A 22,881-nucleotide genomic window follows, 5' to 3' on the forward strand; every position below is an offset into this window, starting at 1 on the left:
CGTTACACACCTTTCTCGCGCACACTCTCCCGTTACACCCTCCTTAACACTCACCACAGGTGTGCATTCTCTCGTTACATTCTCTGTAACACTCCCCACTACGCGCTTCCATGTGCTCCCTCGCACACGCGCTACGACCAACTCACTCTCGACAGCACACTCACTCCTCGGCGCGCACTTTTTCCTCACACACCCCAGAGTCGGACATTCTTGCACACCTCCTGCTTCGCACACCGTACCTGTCGCATACTTCACCAACGGCCTCTCACGAACACCCGGGTCCACAACAACCCCCAAGCCGACTGAAGCTCCCTTCACATCATATACATTTCCGCGTATATCGCCACTCACCTTGGCACCTCGTCTCCGCACCTCCTTCGCCACCTGCAAACTCTTTATTTGGTTAGCAAGCACACCATCACGATTTGAGCACCGACCTTGTACATATTCCATCACCTCCTCCTTTATCTCCCTCTTAGTTTCCCTACGTCTCTTCTTAATTTCACTCACCCCCTCTTCCACCTCCTCTAATTTTTCCTTCACCTCTTTTATTTCCCGGTGCGTCTCCTCAATTTCGACCTCTAAGGCTACCTTGACCGTTTCTATGTGCGTCATCACCTCCCGGTCCTTTGTCTCCATTACTTCTGTCACCTCGTCCAACCTCGTTGTCAGTCCCTCACGTACCATCTGACATTCCTTCTGTGTCGCTATTAATTCGTTCTTAATGTCTTTTTGTGTCGCTTTTAACCCTCCTAGTACCGCAGTGTTCTTTTGTACCTGCTCCACTAACTCCGTCTGTCCCACCGTCAGCTGTTCCACCTCCTGCGTCAGGTCCTCTATGCCCCTTGTAACTTTGCCGTTCCATTTCTCACCTCTTTCTCCATACGCTTCTCACCTCGCTTTACCTCCTCGCGTACCCCCGAGACCTCCTCGCTTACACCTCATCGTATCTCCTCCTTCATCTCCTCCATCTCTTTTGTAGATGCCACCCTCATCTGTCCCAATTCATCCCTCTGAGCATCCAATTTACCTTCTAACCCGATTTTCACCTCCTCTATCTGGTTCCCCATCCGTTTGATTTCCCGGGCGGATTGCTCCCCTATCTCCCGCAATTTGCCTTCCATCCTATCTTCTAGCCCCGTTAACCCATTCTTTACCTCTTTTATCCCGTTGTCTAACCCCTCAAATTTATTACCCATATTGTTTAACCCGTCTCTTAATTGCTCACTAGTACCCCTCACTTCGTCCCTCATTGCCCCAATTTGGTCTCCCAGCCCCCTGTTCTCTTCCATGAGGGCCCGCATTTGTAGCATGAATAGGCCCCAGTCCATCGGCGGCGCTGCTACGGTCGCGGCCGCGGCGACATTTGGCGCTGCCGTAACCACGTGCGCGAGAGCGCCATTTTGCGCGCCTGAAACCTCCTCTACCACATTGCCATTGTTCTCCTCCTCCCTTTCCTCCACATACATTTCCCCGAGGTCCTGGATCGATTCTACCCCGTCTATTTCTCCCACCGGCATCCCGTCGCCTTGACTATCCATGGCACGACTTCAAAGTTCGAGTTTTTTTTTTTTAAACAAATTTCAGCAGCTCGTAATCTTAAGCGCGCTTCGGGTCCGATCCCGCTCCCGACACCAATTGTTACGGACCGCGGATAAGATGTTGTTTTGCCGAGCGGATGGCACCGCGGCCCTAACAGTTACCCCGACTAACCCGATTCCTGAACGTTGGCCGAATCGCGCCACGGATATTCAATGGGGAAAAGACTAAAGGGAAGGATGTGAAGAAGAAGAAAGACAAAGGGTAAGGAATACTAATATAATTTATTTACTATTTACAAGACCAAAAAAACCAAGGAGAAGGAAAGATAATAAAATAATTTACAGAAGAACTCAGAGACACAGTGCAATGCTAGCTTACCTACAGTCTTAATTAATACCCTGGGACAGAACAAACAAAAGACAGACTCACGTGGGGAATGATGACAGGAATGGCAGGAGGTGGATGGCTGGAGGGGGAGGAAGGTCCAGCTGGAACCGCAGCACGGTCGGGTCGGGGATGAGCAGCCGCCGCCCTCTCTCGATCGGCGCGTTTAGCAGCCGCCGTTCCTTCGCGGCTCCGCTCGAAACTGCCGTCAAGGCCCCAAAGCTGCTGGGGCTGAAGCTGCGGTGGCTGAAACTGCTGTGGCTGAAGCTGCGGTGGCTGAAACTGCTGTGGCTGAAGCTGCGGTGGCTGAAGCTGCTCTTTCAGGGATCCCTTACTCAACTCTCCTCAACTCAACTCTTCTCTGGGGGCGTCGGGGCTGCGGGTTATATAGGCCACACCCTCGAACCTTCGTGAACCTCCCCGAGCATTCTCTCTCCGCCCTCTCAAGCCAAACCCCCTTGTACTTGGTTGGTTGTTCGGGGCTGGCTCACTCCTCCCCTCTATGACGAGGTGGAGACACGCCTTTCTTCTCCGAGATTACCTCGGGTGATGGCGGCAAATGTAGTTGGCAGTAGAAGTTTTGGGAGTGGGAATGGGGAATGAAAGGGGATCTATCTATTTCACTTGGTGCAATGGAGTATTTCAATTAATGGAAGACACAGACTTACACTAATACACATAATAAGGATATAACTGTCAACAAAGATATATCGTGTCCTGCATGTGTTTTATGGACTAACTACGGGAATGCCCTTTGACCTTTATACAACCACAAACGGAGGGAGGAGGGGCGATATTTTACAACAACCTTTTACAACAACATTTTACCACAACAATAAATAAAAAAACATTCTCATATCCACAACAATATATATATATATATATATATATATATATATATATATATATATATATATATATATAGATATAGATATACACTGCATGACCAAAAGTATGCGGATGTCCCCTTCTAATTCGTCGATTTGGCTGTTCGACTTATTACAAGAGCTCAGTGACTTTCAGTGACTTGGCATACTGAAGAGCTCAGTGACTTTCAACGTGGCACCGTCATGGGATGCCACTTTTCCATCAAGTCAGTTCGTCAAATTTCTGCCCTGCTAGAGCTGCCCTGGTCAACTGTAAGTGCTGTTATTTTGAAGTGGAAACGTCTAGAAGCAACAACAGCTCAGTCACAAAGTGGTAGGCCATACAAGCTGTTACGTGGTCCTCCCGGTGACTACCTGGTCTCGGTGACCCCCGGACCATGAGAGGAACTCCGCCAGAAAGATTTATTATGTATGCGCTTTAGTAACGCAATCAATATGAATTCCAACCAAGAAAAAACCCCACACCAAGGATCCGGAATAATCAATGATATATTCCCCGAGCAATCAACCATCAACAATCAGCAATCAATAGTACAAAGATGTAAACTCATCTACATTAACTCTAAGATGGCCATCTTATACATTCCTCACGTGAGCCCCACTCCCAACTCCCTCCGTGGTCAATGTCTCTCACAATGTCTCCGTACTCCTGTAGTTCGATCTCCGCACGTGGGTGGTTGAACGGACCCTTCCTGATGTGCTTTCACCAGGCACGTCCCGTACCGGGAACAACGGCTGCAGCGCGCACCTCCTGGCCAAGCAAAGCGGGTAATGTAAAGCAGGCAAAGCAACACGCGGCTTGCCCAGCGCGCGCGGCCCAAGGTGCGACCCGTACGCGGCCTTGTAGACGGCGAGGCGAACTGTGCCAGCTGCTTGGTTCCGTGCACGAACCCACAGTGACTTGACGTGTCAAAGGGTAGTTACACGTCCCGGTAACTCCTCTCGCCAGACGGGCTTTGAAACGCCGATTCTCTGACGTTGCTCAATCGATACCGCCCGCGTCCGAGCTCGGCGAGGAAGAAGAAGAATCGTCGCTTCTCCAGGACCTCGTGTCTTTTCTTCTTCCGTTTCCGGTCTCCTTTTTCCCAGAAGGGCTCCTGACCCTTTAATCACAACAACCTTTAATCGACTACACATTGATAAGCAAAGACCTGAATAGTAATTCACATACATTCACATAAATATGTAACACTCCCCCCCTTCAAGAAAGAAAGTTTGAACCCAGCGAAAACTTTCTTTGCCGGCCAACTTGGATAAACAAACCAGATAACTCACCCCCCCCCCCCCAACTCATCAGTTCCCCCCGGGCACAGTCATCACTTAAAAATAAAGCAACGAAATTTCACACAATCCCCTAGATTAATTCCCTCTGGACCAAGCGTCAACCACTTCTAGTTTCTCTTGAATGACGGTTAAGAGGTGGTGACCCAAAGCCCCCAAATTTAAACCTCTCGATAGCACTTTTTCGGGAAGCCCAGCGGAGTATTCCTACATGGACGCCTTAAGGAATGTGGAGTTCACGGTTAGTCCGGGGAGGAAAGTTCATTACATGGACGCCTTTAAGAACGTGGAGTTCACGGTTAGTCCGTGCAGGAAAGCTCTCTACCTGGATGCCTTTAAGAACGTTGCGTTCACGGTTAATCCGTGTAGGAGCCTCGGCTCGGCGGCTCCCCCGTATATAGTGCTTCAACTTCTCCAGACTCCTAACAGTTACGGTGGGACCCCTTGTCCCAGCCGTTACCTGACTGGCGGTCTCCTTCTCGGCCAGTGCTCTGACATTCATTCTTTCGGGAGGTGCCGTAACTCTGGGAGCCTCCATAGTAATATCGGCTGCTGCCAACCCCAAAACTCCTGCCAAGTGGTCCTCTTCTGTAGACCTCTCGACGCCTACGAAATGCCTTCCCTACTGTTATGGTCCGACCCTCCAAATCCTTACCATTCCAATTCTTCTCTGCCTCTCTGGCGTCTCTTGTGCTTGCAAACGTGACAAAGCCGAACCCTCTTGACCGTTGCGTTTCCCTGTCTTTTACCACCCGCACTTCCACCAGTGGCCCATATCTGTTGAAGACAGAGGTCAGAACTTCTTCCTCTGTGTTGAAGTTCAGTCCCCCTACAAATAACTTGGAACTTTTGTCGCCATCCCGAGCTGGTGGGGTGTTATTTTCCCTGCTGTGCTCTTTACCAACCCTCGGGTTACCATAAATTTGCCCCCCGGCCAAATCATTTCCGATAATCACAGATACTCCCTCTACAGGAAGCGTGGCTTGTAAACCGACGGTGACCGGTCCTGACACCAAATCGGATTCCAAATGGATGACATGAAGTGGGGCACTAACACAGCCACCGATCCCTTGCAACCGAACACTATCACCAGTTGCGGTACTCTTTGACAATGGCAAAATGCCTTCAAGCATTAAGGATTGATGGGCTCCTGTGTCCCTCAAAACCCTAACCGGTCTTGGGTTAGTCAAGTCTCCCTTGAGTGAGACCAACCCCTCATACATAAATGGTTGGTAACTCTTCTGTGGGCGATTTCTTACGTTTGCCATCGCATTCGGAGTTGTACTAGTCGGACTCCGCTCTGGGTCTTACCTTTTCATGAGGTAACAACTGGACATCAAGTGTCCAGGTTTCTTGCAAAAAGCGCAAGTAGGCCCGGAGGAAAAACTCGTGGTCTGCCTCGGGCCCCCCGAAAAATAAGTTTGTCTTGGGCCCGCAGCCCTCTGATTTCGAACAGGTGGGGTATCCGCGTTGTCCCCATAATCCTCTCGAGGCCGCCGCCATGTATTGTCGTTCTCCGCACCTGCTGTTCCCCACCTCCCCTGCGGAGATCTAGGTGAGGAGTTAGGTTCGTGGACCCCTATCCGGTGTGTTAAGGCATAATCATCTGCCAGGGTGGCTGCGTCCCACAACTTCGGTACTTTCTTTTCCTGCAGGTACACTTTGATGTCCTCGTGGACACACTGTTGAAATTCCTCCACCAGCATCAGGTCACGCAATGCTTCGAAGTCGTTCCCGACTCCTTTTGACTCACACCACCGATCAAACATATTTTCTTTCACTCTGGCAAACTCCACATGGGTCTCACTCTCCCTCTTCCTGGCATTCCTGAATTTTTGCCGGTAAGCTTCCGGAATCAACTCATAGGCTTTGAGGATGTGCTTCTTCAATACCTCATAATCTGCACATTGGTCCATTGGTAGCGCCGAATAAATCTCTTGAGCTTTTCCCACCAGCACACTTTGCACTAGTATGGTCCAGGCCTCCTCCGGCCAGTTTAACTGTCGAGCCACTTTCTCAAAGTGTGGAAAAAATTTAGCGACTTCCTTTTCACTGAAGGGTGGAACCAGCCTCACATGTCTGCCCACATCCCAGGTGTTCTGGCTAGGTGTCGACCCCGTCAGCAAGGGTGGTACCTCTCCCCGTTCTCTCATTAACTCCAGCTCCTTGAATTTAATTTCTTGCTGAAGCTCCATGTCACGTTCCTTTAATTCCCTTTCCGCTTTTCTCTCCTCTGCTTCGAGGTCCCTTGCAGCTCTCCTCTCCTCTGCTTTTCTCCCTTCTAACCTTTCCTGGAGTTCTCGTTCCACTCTCCTTTCCTCTGCTTGTTTCTCTTCTCTCCTCTCTTCTGCTTTCCTTTCTTCTTCTGCTCTTTCCTTTTCTGCTTTCCTTTCTTCTTCTTTAATCCGTTCCTGGCTCCGTAATTGCAACTCCAGTTTCCGGAGCTCAACGTCTTCTGGTTCTTCGGGTAGCCACTGCCAGGCTAACTCGTCCCATGTTCCTAATCCCACCATAGACTGTATCACCGTGGTCTGCAACTCTGCCTTCCTCAAATTAGTTCGGACCTCGAAGTTAAAATGTTTGGCCAATTTCAAGAGGGCCGCTTTTAGTAACGCTCGGAACTGTGCCTCACTAGGTGTTACCGCAAAGTTCTGTGCAACAAACGCCATGGTGACTATCGTTAACACCTGTTAACCTTCACCCAAGACTTTACCACAATTTCTCAAAAATTTACCAATTAATAATTAATTAATAAATTTTAATTAATAAAAACTATTATTTTATTATGTTATACAATTTTAAATCCCGGACGTAGACCCAATTGCGAATCCGCAAATCGTAATTTGGACGAGCCCCCAATTCTGTTACGTGGTCCTCCCGGTGACTACCTGGTCTCGGTGACCCCCGGACCGTGAGAGGAACTCCGCCAGAAAGATTTATTATGTATGCGCTTTAGTAACGCAATCAATATGAATTCCAACCAAGAAAAAACCCCACACCAAGGATCCGGAATAATCAATGATATATTCCCCGAGCAATCAACCATCAACAATCAGCAATCAATAGTACAAAGATGTAAACTCATCTACATTAACTCTAAGATGGCCATCTTATACATTCCTCACGTGAGCCCCACTCCCGACTCCCTCCGTGGTCAATGTCTCTCACAATGTCTCCGTACTCTTGTAGTTCGATCTCCGCACGTGGGTGGTTGAACGGACCCTTCCTGACGTGCTTTCACCAGGCACGTCCCGTACCGGGAACAACGGCTGCAGCACGCACCTCCTGGCCAAGCAAAGCGGGTAATGTAAAGCAGGCAAAGCAACACGCGGCTTGCCCAGCGCGCGCGGCCCAAGGTGCGACCCGTATGCGGCCTTGTAGACGGCGAGGCGAACTGTGCCAGCTGCTTGGTTCCGTGCACGAACCCACAGTGACTTGACGTGTCAAAGGGTAGTTACACGTCCCGGTAACTCCTCTCGCCAGACGGGCTTTGAAACGCCGATTCTCTGACGTTGCTCAATCGATACCGCCTGCGTCCGAGCTCGGCGAGGAAGAAGAAGAATCGTCGCTTCTCCAGGACCTCGTGTCTTTTCTTCTTCCGTTTCCGGTCTCCTTTTTCCCAGAAGGGCTCCTGACCCTTTAATCACAACAACCTTTAATCGACTACACATTGATAAGCAAAGACCTGAATAGTAATTCACATACATTCACATAAATATGTAACAAAGCTCACAGAACGGGACCGCCGAGTGCTGAAGTGCGTAGCTCGTAAAAATCGTCTGTCCTCAGTTGCAACACTCACTACCGAGTTCCAAACTGCCTCTGGAAGCAGCGTCAGCACAACAACTGTTTCTTCGGGAGCTTCATGAAATGGGTTTCCATGGCTGAGCAGCCGCACACAAGCCTAAGATCACCATGCGCAATGCCGAGCGTCGGCTGGAGTGGTGTAAAGCTCGCAACCATTGGACTCTGGAACAGTGGAAACACGTTATCTGGAGTGATGAATCACGTTTCACCATCTGGCAGTCCGACAGACGAATCTGGGTTTGGCGGATGCCAGGAGAACGCTACCTGCCCGAATGCATAGTGCCAACTGTAAAGTTTGGTGGAGGAGGAATAATGGTCTGTGGCTGTTTTTCATGGTTCGGGCTCGGCCCCTTAGTTCCAGTGAAGGGAAATCTTAACGCTACAACATACAATGACATTCTAGACGATTGTGTGCTTCCAACTTTGTGGAAACAGTTTGGAGAAGGCCCTTTCCTGTTTCAGCATGGCAGTGCCCCCGTGCACAAAGTGAGGTCCATACAGAAATGGTTTGTCGAGAAACACAGAGCCCTGACCTCAATCACATCGAACACATTTCATATGAATTGGAATGCAGACTGCGAGCCAGGCCTAATCGCCCGGCTGTGGAATCTGGTAGTGGAGGTGGTTTTGTTGTTGTAGTCTGTGTTCTCACTGGCTGGGAGTGGGGGTATGTACGCATCCGGGTGGAGCTGCTGCATGTGGAGGCGTATGTGCCCCTGCTGGCCCACCATCGCTGACCGTATCGAGGTTGAAGGGCCGAAACGGGATGATGCTGAGGACCTCGACTGAGGACCCGGTCAGTGAGGCACACTTGTGACCAGTTGTGTTTTGAAATTATATATAAAATATAATCTATATGTGTGGTGTGTGTATGTATTATTAATTGTTGGATATAATGTGTCCATGTGTTCTGCCTCATTTGTTTTCCATGTTGTAAAGTGCTATTTTCCTCATATTTCTTTTATTTTAAAAATGAATTGTTTTAATATTCTTTTTACTCTTCTTGATTATCTATTTACATAAAAGGAATTTTTACTTGCAGCTATATTTATTAACAACATTTTTAACTGTTCCAAGGAATTTGTCATGGTTATCCTATGTCATTTATTTTAGTGTTTTAAAGTTTACTCATTCCTATTTATTGTTCCTGCTCTTCTATATCAAGTGTTTCCTGTCAAAATCTCAGGAGAACCAGTTCTTCCAGATGACCGGATGGCTTTGGGGGAAAATGGGAGATCAAAGGGAAAACTGAAAGATGGAGATCAAAATGGTGCTGGAGAATTAGCTGAGTATCGCTCTGTCCAGCAGGCCTGCCTAACAACATGTGTGGGCAGCAAAGCCGAGCTCGGTAATAATCTTAAATGCCCTCTTAGTACTTCATTGTTCACAATGCACAAGTATCCCTCCAGCTTACAACTCCTTTTTTTTCTTCTTTTTTTTTACATTTCCAATAAATTATTTCTCCATGAAGTTATCTCTTATTCCAGGTGCACTGCTGGCTCAGGTTTCACGGCTCGTTGCTCAGATAATGCCTGGGTCTTCAGGCCGTATGTGTGACCACCCAACATGGCGTCCTGAAGCACTGCACTCCCTGTACCATAATCTGTATTGTGCTCGCGCCCATGTTCTCCAACCCCCTGTTGTCTCTCTCACCCAAGAAATGTATGTGGTAATCATGATACCTTTGTGTTTCTTTTGATGAATACCGTTGTAAATTTTCTTTCTCATTCAAGTTTTTATCTGCAAAAAATTTTTTCGACTTTAATGTCTGCCAAAAATGGTGAGGTTTGTTTGTTTCATTCCACTTTCTGTTTTCTTCTAAAGTCCCTTAGCTCTGCGGCCACCTCTATGGCGCTGGGTGTGGATCGCTGTTTGCCACGCAACCTGTCGTCGGGCTGCCAGTGTCGAAGCAGGAGATGTAGCTCAAGCGTCACGGCTCCTCCTGCCTGGGCACTCCTGTCCTCCAGCTCGATTGGAGTATGAGAGAAATGGGTATTTCAAAGGCAACTGGAAAATAGACATTGGAACTTCAGTGATGAATTGAAAGTGATGTAAAAATGAGATTCTTGATTAAAATCATATTTGGTTTGAAACCCAAACTCTAAATTTAAAGAGGCTTAAAAAACCCAAACTGGTTGCCAATTTTAAGCAAAACAAAAGTGAAATTTCTAATATTGAGGATTAATAGATTTTATCATTTTCTTTTCTTTTTTTTTGCTTCACACATGTATGTGATGAAATACACCATAAACAACAAATTATATTTCAGTTAAGATGCTGACAATATACATTCTTGAGATTCTTGATTGAGATCATATTTGGTTTGAAACCCAAACTCTAAATTTAAAGAGGCTTTAAAAATCCAAACTGGTTGCCAATTTTAAGCAAAACAAAAGTGAAATTTCTAATATTGAGGATTAATAGATTTTATCATTTTCTTTTCTTTTTTTTTTTGCTTTACACATGTATGTGACGAAATACACCATAAACAACAAATTATATTTCAGTTAAGATGCTGACAATATACTTGGAGGCAGGCATGTTAGGTGTTTTTACACACGGATAACATAATGAGTCACTTGGGTAAAATGCCAGGGGCATAGAAAAGGCCCCTTTATATGAGGGTAGTGCCATGTTAGAAAGTAGAGAAAAGAAGGGACATTCCATAGCTTATAGAAAATGTCGAACAATAGAAGAGAAGGGACATTAAAAAAAATCTCGTGTGCATGCTGTACTACCCTTGTGTTCTTAGGAGGAACCAAGTAATGCTCTAGAAAAGTTAATATAAAGGGGTGCCAATTTTATTCATACACCTGCATGAAGAAGTAAATGTATTTTATTTGCCAGATGTAGGGCGTGACACTTGTGATTGGTGAGGTTTCTGGATTGGTTAGTCTTGTGATTAACAGTTTCGAAAATAATATACCAGTAGAAGCTCACAAACGAAATTTTCAGTCCCCATGTTAAAGTTGCATACAGAGAAACCGTCCCATATAACGGGAGGGGCGCTTTGTGCCTCCCTTTGATTATTCAAGACAATATAAAATACTTCAAAAAGTAAGAAGAAAAAATTATTCAACCCAGATGGGACTTGAACCTCCACTCACCAGCTTAGGAGTACTGATGCTTTATCCATTAAGCCATAACATTAGATTTGGGTAATTACATTTTGAAGTGTTATAAAGCATGCATATATTTTTATATATTTATTTATGTACACGACCGGTCAAAAGTTTTAGAACACCTCAATTTTTCCAGTTTTTATTGACATTTAAGCAATTCAAGTCCAGTGAATAACCTGAAATATTACAAAGGTAAGCAGTAAACTGCTCGAGGTTTAAAAAATTTTTTAGGTTAGCAAAAACGGGAAATAATGTAAATTGCACAGTTATATTGTAAAAAAGGCCTTCTTCAGGGAAAAAGTAATGGGTAAACAACTTACAGCTGTTCTGCAGCAATGTAAGTAAATTAAGCCTTGAAAGTTGATGCAAAGAATTCCTACAGATGTCCCAACCTCTGCTGATTACTTGATGACAAACCCCCTGTCTGCATAAAAACAGTATTGGAACAGACTGTTATTACACCCTCTGAAGCATTATTTGGACAACATTGCACTGCAGGAAGTCCCCGGTGTGTACCCCGGTTTAGAATAGGTACACCGTATCCCTGCGTGTCGTAAGACGTGACTAAAAGGGTTGGCGTCAGGAAGGGCATCCGGCCATAAAAACATTGCCTCAAAAAAGAGAACCATGACAATTACAACTAGATATGGGCAGGGTACAGCCCGAAGTACCCCTTGGGGGACCCCACTCCCTCTCGTCAAAACTCAAGGTGGGGAACCCGATCGAAGCAAGGGTGGAAATCACTCCATTTATGACGACGAAAAGTCTGATGCCCGACGTGGAGATCGGTTTCTGAGGTTTGGGACATGGAATGTAGGGACAATGACAGGGAGATCAGGAGAAGTGGTGGAAGTATTGGTCAGAAGAAGAGTGGACATATGTTGTGTGCAGGAGACAAGATGGAAGGGAAGTGGTGTGAGAATGGTGAAGGGTAGGCAGGGACAGAAATACAAGTTTGTGTGGCAAGGGTGCCCAGAAGGCGTGAATGGTGTTGGTGTCCTGTTTTCTGAGGAGTTTGTCGACAGTGTGGTGAGTGTGACGAGAGTGAGTGATAGGTTGATGATGGTGAAAATGATGATTGGAAAGCTCTTGGTGAATGTCATCTCGGGATATGCTCCGCAGGTTGGTCGGAGCGATGAAGAGAAGGACAAGTTCTGGTGTGCAATAGAGAAGCTGATGGAAAGCGTGAAAGATAAGGAAGTTGTTGTGGTAGGAGGAGACCTAAATGGACATGTGGGAAGGAGTATGGACTGTTTTGCTGGAGTTCATGGGGGTTACGGATATGGTGTGAGAAATGGAGAAGGTGAAAGGATTTTGGAGTTTGCTGATGGAGCTGATTTGTTGATTTGTAATACTCAGTTCCAGAAAGAGGATAATAAGCTTGTTACATACACGTCAGGTGGGTCGACAAAAACCGTTGACTACCTGCTGGTGCATAGGCGAGATAGGGGGCACCTCCGGGACACAAAGGTGATCCCGGGGGAGGAGGCTGTTTCACAGCACCACTTGGTTGTCTGTGACATAAGGTTGAAAGGTGCGAAGAGAGCTCGGCGGGTGAAGTACCAACCGAGAATGAAGGTGTGGAGGTTGAAAGAGGTGACAGTGAGGGAGGCATTAAAAGAGAGGCTGAGTATGGTAGAGGATGATGTGGTTGAGCTTGAAAGTGGTTGGATGTCAATGAAAGATAGTCTGTTGGGAGCCGTTGGTGAGATATGTGGATGGACAAAAGGACCACCGAGGCATTCGGAAACATGGTGGTGGGATGATGAAGATGGAAAGAAGATTGACGAGAAGAGGAAGAAGTTCAAGGAGTGGCAGAAGGCGAAGGGTACGGGGGCAGAAAAGGAAGAGCATGAAAGTTATAAGGCAGCCAAGAAGGCTGCAAACAAAGAGGTAGCAAAGGCGCAGGAGGCATGTAGGAAAATGTTCGGAGAACGCTTGGATTTGGAAGAGGGTCAGGGAGCGGTATTCAGGATTGCAAAGCAGATAGTGAAAGAGAGGTGTGATGTGATGGGGGTGAGTTGCTTGAAGGATGAAGTGGGACAAATCGTTGTGGACCCAGATGGAATTAAAGGAAGATGGAAGAGATATATGGAAATACTGTTGAATGCAGAGAATGAATGGGATGGCAACATAGAGAGTAACCCAGTTTTAGGACCGGCAGAGAAGATAACCAAGAAGGAAGTTGAGGAAGCGATTAAACAATGAAGAGTAGAAAAGCGGGAGGGTCGACGGGTGTTGTGGGAGATATGTTGAAGCCAGCGGGAAATTGGGGTGTGAAGAGAATGACAGAGATCTGCAATCTGGTGGTGAAAGAAGGCCGCATTCCAGTGGATTGGGAACTGAGTACCCTCGTCCCTCTGTACAAGGGGAAAGGTGACCCTCTGGACTGTGGCTCGTATCGACCCATAAAGTTATTGGAGCATGGAATGAAGGTATTGGAAAGGGTGTTGGAGAGGAGGATAAGGAAGAAAGTGAAGATTGACGAAATGCAGTTTGGATTTATGCCAGGAAGAGGAACGACAGATGCGCTTTTTATTGTGAGGCAGTTGCAGGAGAAGTACATGGAGAAGAGGAAGAAGTTATTTCTTGGGTTTGTTGATCTGGAGAAAGCATTCGATAGGGTTCCACGTGAAGTAGTGACATGGGCATTGAGGAAGTTAGGAGTGGAGGAATGGTTGATCAGAGTAGTGATGGCAATGTACAAAAGAGCGTGCACAGCTGTAAGGACGAAGGACGGGAACAGTGGTGAGTTTGAGGTGAAGGTGGGAGTGCATCAGGGGTCGGTACTAAGTCCACTACTATTTGTAGCTGTGATGGAGGTGCTGGCTCAGAACGTAAAAGAGGGTTTACCATGGGGGTTGTTGTATGCAGATGATATGGTGTTGATTGCAGAAAGTATGGATGGACTGAAGGAGAAGATGAACAAGTGGAAGGAATGTATGGAGACGAAAGGTCTGAAGGTGAATATCGGAAAAAAAAGGTGATGCAAGTGGTAAAGCATGTGGTGAGGTGGAAAGAACTGGGAAGTGGCCATGTGCTTTGTGCAGGAAGGGTGTCGGAGTGAACTCAATTCAATGTACAATGTGCGCTGAGTGGGTTCATCAAAAATGTAGTGGTTTGAGAGGGTCATTAACCAGTGTGGCAGCTACATTCAAGTGTAAGGTGTGTACAGAGTGAGCTGCAGATGGAGGAAATGTTGAGTTGGATCTTGGAGACGGCGTGAAGCTGGAAGGTGTGAAAACATTTTGTTACCTAGGAGACATGCTGAATGGAGAAGGTGGATCAGACTCGGCAACGGTTGCTGGAGTGAGATGTGAATGGAAGAAGCTTCGGGAACTGATTGGCGTGCTGACGAGGAGGCGAGTGTCGTTGAAGCTGAAGGGAAAGGTGTATGCTGCATGTGTGAGAAGTGTTATGATTTATGGGAGCGAGACATGGGTAATGAACGTAGAGCAGCAACGAAGGCTGGAAAGGGTGGAAATGCGAATGGTTCGGTGGATGTGTGGAGTATCGTTGAGAGAGAGGAAGACAAATGATGAATTGCAAAAGATGATGGGAATAGAGCCTGTGATGGATGCTGTGAAGAGAAACAGTTTGAGATGGTTTGGTCATGTGTTGAGGAAGGATGAAAGTGACTGGTTGAGAAGAGTGATGGAAATGAATGTGGAAGGAAGTAGAGGACGGGGAAGACCGAGAAAGACTTGGCTAAAGATTGTCGAAGAAGAAATGCAGGCAAGGGGGTTAACAAGGGGAGATGCAGAAAATAGGGCAAAATGGAGAAGATTGTCATGGGGACCGCAGGGCTAACCCCCGCTCTTGCAGGGAAAATGGCCTTTAAAATGCCTGTTGTTGTTGTTGTTGTTGTTGTATTGCACTGCAGGAAGTAGTATATTGCTATCATAATGGTGAGAAAAAGGCAATTAATAAAGGAAGACAGACAGACCATTATAACCCTTAAAAGTGTAGGTCTTTCCTTTCGAGAAATTGCAAAGAAAGCCAAGGTGTCAGTGAGTACAGTTTCCTACCCCTTCAAAAGGCACTTGGAAACTGGAGGAAACTCTGACAGGAAGAGGTCTGGCAGACCCAAACCCACAACAGAATCAGAAGACAAGTTTCTGAGAGACAACAGCTTGTGTGATTGGTGGCTCACAGGACAACAGCTTCAAGCACAGCTTAACACTGGTCGAAGTAAGCAAGTCTCAGTTTCAAATGTGAAGAGAAGACTTCGAGCTGCAGGTTTGACAGGTCGAGTGGCAGTAAGAAAGCCATTGCTAAGATGGCAAAATAAGAAAAAGAGGCCTGCCTGGGCCATGAAGCACCGCCAGTGGACGACTGAAGACTGGAAGGTCTTATGGACCGATGAATCAAAATTTGAAATCTTTGGTTCATCACACAGGGTTTTTGTATGCCACCGAGTAGGTGAAAGGATGGTTCCTCAGTGTGTGACACCAACTGTCAAACATGGAGGAGGAAGCGTGATGGTCTGGGGCTCTTTTGCTGGATCCAGAGTCGACGACTTGCACAGAGTGACTGGCACCCTGAACCAAAAGGGCTACCTAGGCATTTTGCAGGACCATGCAATACCCTCTTGTATATGCCTTGTTGGTCAGGGGTTAATCCCACAGCAAGATTTTTTTTTTTTTTTTTGTATACAGAATCGAGGCTCGTGAAAGCGCTAACATTTATTTCACAAACAAATCAAACAGACAAACAAAATATATAAAAAGAGGGAGCGGAAGACAAGATGGGGAGAGAAGGGGAAGCACACAAACAACATTTGAGAGCAGGCTGATGTGTGGGAGGGAGAGGGCTTGGGGGGAGGAGGCGTGGGAAGGGGTGGGAGAAGTATAAAACACAAGGACACCAAGGACTTCCAGGACAGATGTTTGTATTTCAAAAAAGTGGATTTTGGGTGAAATTAGCGGGGGTAGAAAAGAGCAAGGTTTTGGATGGGGGAAGATAAGAGATGGTGGTGAACAGCTGTTTTAAAGACCTGGAGGGTGGAGTGGGATTGAAGAGAGTGATGGAGTTTGTTCCAGAGGTGGGAGAAAAGAGGAATGAAGGAGTGAAGGTGAGCAGAGAGTCTTGATTTTGGCAGTTTAACCATAAGAGGGTTGCAGGCAGATCTTGTGCGACCTGTAGGAATATTTGGGGGACAGAGCCCAGAGAGAGCTGGGGGAGCAAGGCCAGAGATGAGTCGGTAGAACACGGAAAGACCACCAACCTGCCTGCAGTGAGTGAGTGAAAGGCCCTTGGAGTTAGCTTCATCGCGAGAGATTCCAATGATTCTGAACGCTTTGGTTTCAACAGCGTGAAGACGAGCTAGGTGTGAGGCAGGAGCACCAGCCCAGAGGGGAGAGCAGTATTCCATTGAGCTGCGGATGAAAGCCTTGTATGTGGTGAGGAGCTCAGGTGTGCCAAGGAAGGACTTCGCACGACGGAGGCTGCCCAGTCGGCGACTGGCTTTGGAGGCCAGATTTGAAATGTAGTTTTCCCAGGAAAGATCATGGCAGATAGTGAGACCCAAAAGCTTGAGTGACAGAACTTCTTGGAGAGGATTATTCAGAAAGTGGATGGGAGAGTTGTCCATTCGGTCTTTTCGGAGAGACATCGTAAGAGTGTGAGATTTGTCAGGATTGAAAGACATGTTCCACTTGTTTGCCCAGTCTGTGATTTTGTCCAGGTCTGCAGAGAGTGAGGAGGCTGCAGACTGCCGATCTGAGGGATGAGGAATTGAGCGACAGAGAGTAGAGTCATCAGCATAGAGATAGAGAGGATTTTCAAGAGAGTCAGAGAGATCATTGATGAAGACCAGAAAAAGCACTGGGCCCAGAACACTGCCTTAGGGAACTCCAGCCTGAACAGGAACAGGAAGAGGAGATGAGAGAAACCCATCCAGGACTACACGTTGACTACGACTAGAGCGGAAGTCCGCCAGCCATGCGTGGATATTTCCATGGATACCAAAGGAGGAGAGTTTGGTGAGCAGAGCGGGGTGCCAGACAGTATCGAAGGCACTTGATATGTCAAGGGAGACGGCTCTAATTTCCTGTTTGGCATTGAGGACCTCCATCCATTGTTGAGAAAGCAGAAGCAGCATGTCCAGAGTAGAGTGACCAGGTCTGAAACCAAATTGATGATCAGAGATCAAGCCATTGGAGAAGAGGAAAGATTTCATATCCGAAGCAATGATGGATTCCATGACTTTGCTGATAATTGGGAGAAGGCTGATTGGTCTGTAGTTGCTAGGATCTGTTTTTGCACATTTTTGGTGCAAAGCGGTGATGTTGGCTGATTTCCAAGCAGATGGCAGATGACCTTGAGCAAAAGAGAGTGTGAAGAGAACAGAGAGAGGGAGTGAAAGAGCGGAAGAACAGGATTTTAGGACCCGTGGGCTGATGCCGTCAGGTCCAGTTGCAGAATCAGAGTCGAGGGTTGACAGAAACTTTTCCACCTTGTCAGGAGGAAAGGACACAGAGTCCAGGAGCAGCTGGGTACGACTGGGTACGGTGGGTACAGAGAGGGATGGGTTTTGGACACAACATTTAGACGCAAACACAGAGTTGAAGCATTCACCTTTTTCACGTGCGGAGTCAGCCGTGTAGCCATTTGAGGTGAGGGAGGGGATGGAGGGGGAACAAACACCAGAAACAGATTTGACCAGACGCCACCAGGATTTGGAAGAGGTAGACAGATAAGTGAGTTCGGTCTTGAGAACGGAGAGATATTGTTTCCTGGCTCTCCTGAGGGTGGACACACACTTGTTTCGGGCTTTGTGAAAGGAAATGAGATTTCCTTCCTTTGGATTTGCTTTCCAGGAGACGAAAGCAAGTTGTTTCTGGGCAACAGCCTCACCACAAGATTCCGTGTACCATGGACGGGAGGAAGGGTATGACAGCTGAGGACGAGATGGGATAAATCTGTGCATGAGAGAGAGCAATTTACTTTGGAAGATTTCCCAGGATGAGTTAATGTCAGAGGCAGGAGAGATGTAATGGGAGACCAGTCCAGACGATTGATGGCTGCTTGAAGACCGTGCCAGTTGGCCTGAGTGAAATGCCAGACTCGTCGACGCTGAGGAGTCTCTCTGAGAATTGTCAGAGAGATGTCCACTTTAACAAGCACATAATCAGATGAGCCGATTGGAGCAGAAGAAGAGCAGCAGACATTTTCAGGGAAGTTAGTCATAACCAAGTCCGGAAGAGAAGATGCTCCGTTGACTGAGATCCTGGTCGAGAAATTGACAGGTTGTGTCAGTCCCAGTGAGTCGCAGAAGTCCTTTGCTGAAGAGCCATGGCTGGTGAGAGAGAAACCCACACCCAGCCAACTGGCATGGTGACAATTGAAATCACCACATATGAGGAAGAGAGAGTTGGGATGGGTCGATAGAAGTTGGTCCATATTATCAGACAGCGAGATGTAGATGGAGTCATCACTGTTTGGTGGACGGTACAACACACATATGAACAAAAGGTGGGAGCGAAGGGGAAGCCGTAGCCAAAGGTATTCCTGGGGTTGAGGTGGAGAGAGGGCAGTGCAGGGCAAGTGAGGAAGAGAGTTTTTAAAAATAAAGACAGCTAGATATAATGACCATGATAGATAGATATAATGACTAAGATAGATATAATGACCATAAACACACCTCCAGGCTATGTCAAAACTACCTTCGAGGAAAAGAACAAGACGGGAGGCTTCAAATCATGGAATAGCCAGCACAGTCTCCAGACTTAAACCCCATCGAGCTGGTTTGGGATGAACTGGACAGAAGGGTGAAAGCAAAGCAACCTGCAAGTGCAACACATTTAAACGACCCTTAAGACCCAAAAGCCCCTGAAGACCCCGAAGATCCAAAAGACACCGAATACCCTTAAGACCCAAAAGCCTCTGAAGACACCAATGACCCAAAAGACCCTGAAGACCCAAAACACCTCAAAGGCCCAAAATACCCTTTAAAGGCCCATAGGATCCAAAAGACCCTGAAGACTCAAATGGCTCTGAAGACCCAAAACACCATGAAGACCCAAAATACACCGAAATGGTCAAAGATGCTTACCCCTCTGAAATGACGTGTGGTGAGGTGTGCGGAACGTGCCGAGTCACGCTGGTATATTTAATTTCAAAGCAAAAACTATCGCACCTAGGTGGAATTTGTTTTGAAAACCATTAACTAGACGTATTGGCCGAAGTATATTCCAAGTTTCAGCTAGTTTCAATGTATAGTCCTTGAGACGAGGGACAACACATTTTGGGTGGATGGACGGACGGACACCAACGTGATTTTTTTTTTTTTTTTTTCTATACTGAATCGAGGCTCGTGAAAGAGCTGACAACCGCGAGGGAAAGACAAAGACAGTACATGGGGACCGCGAGGGAAAGACAGTACATGGGGACCGCGAGGGAAAGACAAAAACAGCACATGGGGACCGCGAGGGAAAGACAAAGACAGCACATAGGGACCGCGAGGGAAAGACAAAGACAGTACATGGGGACTGCGAGGGAAAGACAAAAACAGCACATGGGGACCGCGAGGGAAAGACAGTACATGGGGACCGCGAGGGAAAGACAGTACATGGGGACCGCGAGGGAAAGACAAAAACAGCACATGGGGACCGCGAGGGAAAGACAAAGACAGTACATGGGGACCGCGAGGGAAAGACAGTACATGGGGACCGCGAGGGAAAGACAGCACATGGGGACCGCGAGGGAAAGACAAAAACAGCACATGGGGACCGCGAGGGAAAGACAAAGACAGTACATGGGGACCACGAGGGAAAGACAAAAAAAGCACATGGGGACCGCGAGGGAAAGACAAAGACAGCACATAGGGACCGCGAGGGAAAGACAAAGACAGTACATGGGGACCGCGAGGGAAAGACAAAAACAGCACATGGGGACCGCGAGGGAAAGACAAAGACAGTACATGGGGACCGCGAGGGAAAGACAAAGACAGCACATGGGGACCGCGAGGGAAAGACAAAGACAACACATAGGGACCGCGAGGGAAAGACAGTACATGGGGACCGCGAGGGAAAGACAAAAACAGCACATGGGGACCGCGAGGGAAAGACAAAGACAGCACATAGGGACCGCGAGGGAAAGACAGTACATGGGGACCGCGAGGGAAAGACAAAAACAGCACATGGGGACCGCGAGGGAAAGACAAAGACAGCACATGGGGACCGCGAGGGAAAGACAGTACATGGGGACCGCGAGGGAAAGACAAAAACAGCACATGGGGACCGCGAGGGAAAGACAAAGACAGCACATAGGGACCGCGAGGGAAAGACAAAGACAGTACATGGGGACCGCGAGGGAAAGACAAAGACAGTACATGGGGACCGCGAGGGAAAGACAGTACATGGGGACCGCGAGGGAAAGACAAAAACAGCACATGGGGACCGCGAGGGAAAGACAAAGACAGTACATGGGGACCGCGAGGGAAAGACAGTACATGGGGACCGCGAGGGAAAGACAGTACATGGGGACCGCGAGGGAAAGACAAAAACAGCACATGGGGACCGCGAGGGAAAGACAAAGACAGTACATGGGGACCACGAGGGAAAGACAAAGACAGCACATGGGGACCGCGAGGGAAAGACAAAGACAGCACATAGGGACCGCGAGGGAAAGACAAAGACAGTACATGGGGACCGCGAGGGAAAGACAAAAACAGCACATGGGGACCGCGAGGGAAAGACAAAGACAGTACATGGGGACCGCGAGGGAAAGACAAAGACAGTACATGGGGACCGCGAGGGAAAGACAGTACATGGGGACCGCGAGGGAAAGACAAAAACAGCACATGGGGACCGCGAGGGAAAGACAAAGACAGTACATGGGGACCGCGAGGGAAAGACAGTACATGGGGACCGCGAGGGAAAGACAAAGACAGCACATGGGGACCGCGAGGGAAAGACAAAAACAGCACATGGGGACCGCGAGGGAAAGACAAAGACAGCACATAGGGACCGCGAGGGGAAGACAAAAACAGCACATGGGGACCGCGAGGGAAAGACAAAAACAGCACATGGGGACCGCGAGGGAAAGACAAAGACAGCACATAGGGACCGCGAGGGAAAGACAAAGACAGTACATGGGGACCGCGAGGGAAAGACAAAAACAGCACATGGGGACCGCGCAGCACATGGGGACCGCGAGGGAAAGACAAAGACAGTACATGGGGACCGCGAGGGAAAGACAGTACATGGGGACCGCGAGGGAAAGAGAAAAACAAAAAAAAATTTCGAGGGTTTTCTAAATAAAACTCAAGAATGTGGAAACATAACATATTACCTCGATGTACAAAGGTTTTACTTCTGAAATTTGCAGCCGATTTCGTCCAGTAGAAGCCGAGAAACGTATTTTCAGTCCCCATGTTAAAGCTGCATTCAGAGAAACGATCCCTTATATAAAGGGAGGGGTGCTTTGCGCCTCCCTTTGATTACTTCTTAGAAATTTGTTTATTCCACATCTAAAGTCATATTTTATACTACCTGAAAACATTATATATTTGATAATTTATTGTAATTAAAAATTGCAATTTCTGGTACGTCATTCACAGATCAGGCCGGATTCTGGGATCCGATATGCTGTGATTATTTGTTTGTTGTGTACAAATGTTTTTGTAATCCCTATAAAGGTTCACTAGCTATATGTGATCGAACTACAATCATGTGTTCCATGCACAAGCTCTTCTACGCTCGTGGTAGTCACAGTAGGAAACTAGAATGGCAATCGGTAGACCGCAGACGTCCTGGCTTAAACAGTTTGTTTTTTATCCCACTAATACGCCAGATCTGGATTCGGACCTCCAAAATCGAATCAGCTTGTTCTTATCACCTACCAAACTCATCCACCTAGTTTCGTCTGAATCTGTCCACAACATTTGGAATATCGTGCTGGGTAGGCCCTATGGTTTTTGGCCCTATCTCTCAATGGTGAAGAATCGCTTTTAAAATAAAAATAAAAATTCTCGTATTCGGATCCGGATTCAGATCGTCACCAAAATCTATTCAATTTGTCTTTGTAATACACCCAACCTGTCTACCAAATTTCGGCCGAATCCATACACCACTTTTTGAGATATCCTGTTCACAGTCAAGTAGACAAACAGACAGACAGAGGAGGAGGCAAAACCTCCACCCACCTTCAGTTGTGGAGGTAACAAAACAGTAAATAAGGCTTAAGTAGAATTCAGCCTTTTATAACGAAAACATTGTGTTGTACCAATGAGGAAATTATTTTTCAATCCTGAGAAACCATGTCCAGATGAGTTATATTTATTCGGCAGAGGCCAAACGAAACGAGATCAATGTCGTTTATTCCTGATACTGATACGCAAAAACACCCTCCGACCCATGCCTACAGAAAACACACTTTTTGGAACATGTTTTCCATTCAATCATCATGTACCTTTGTTAGAAAATTTCCCATGAGTAGGTGCTCCTATATCAACAGTTTCGTGTCAATCGCCCAAACAATTGCAGAGAAAATTAATTTAAAAACGAATGAAGGTGAAAAAAATGTGAGGGTATCGGTATTTTGTTCTTTGCATATTTATTTGAATAGCTATATAATAATAGCGTAAGGACTCGACTTTGTTATCCCTTTTACGCCGCACCCAGTGACCCGATGCCCACGGCACTAATGGATTTACGATCTACGAACCGCACTCTTTGTTTATCACGTACAGCCATACTCGAAAAATCTGAATTAGCCGACGTTGGGGCTCAAAAGCATCCGATTAACTGCCGATACGACGCCATCTTACGACGCCATCGTATTGGCGTCTGCTGGGCGAAGGCGAAGCAAGCCATCCGCTGATTGGACAGGTGAAGGCGAAAGTAAGCCGTCCA

The 22,881-nt window shown here is 47.2% G+C and overlaps 1 protein-coding gene across 1 annotated transcript in view; it reads left to right on the forward strand.

Annotated features, from left to right (window-relative positions):
* The window catches only part of LOC137430738 (ankyrin repeat and BTB/POZ domain-containing protein 2-like), a 99,794-nt gene that overhangs the window by 19,399 nt on the left and 57,514 nt on the right, over window positions 1-22,881 (forward strand). Inside the window, exons 2-4 of the mRNA XM_068121514.2 lie at window positions 9,088-9,249; window positions 9,389-9,563; window positions 9,726-9,893. Coding sequence (XP_067977615.2) covers window positions 9,088-9,249; window positions 9,389-9,563; window positions 9,726-9,893 — 505 coding nt within the window. The remainder of the gene's footprint in view (window positions 1-9,087; window positions 9,250-9,388; window positions 9,564-9,725; window positions 9,894-22,881) is intronic.

The sequence above is a fragment of the Myxine glutinosa genome, chromosome 7, assembly GCF_964187855.1.
Source record: "Myxine glutinosa chromosome 7, kmMyxGlut1.1, whole genome shotgun sequence".
NCBI lineage: Eukaryota > Metazoa > Chordata > Myxini > Myxiniformes > Myxinidae > Myxine > Myxine glutinosa.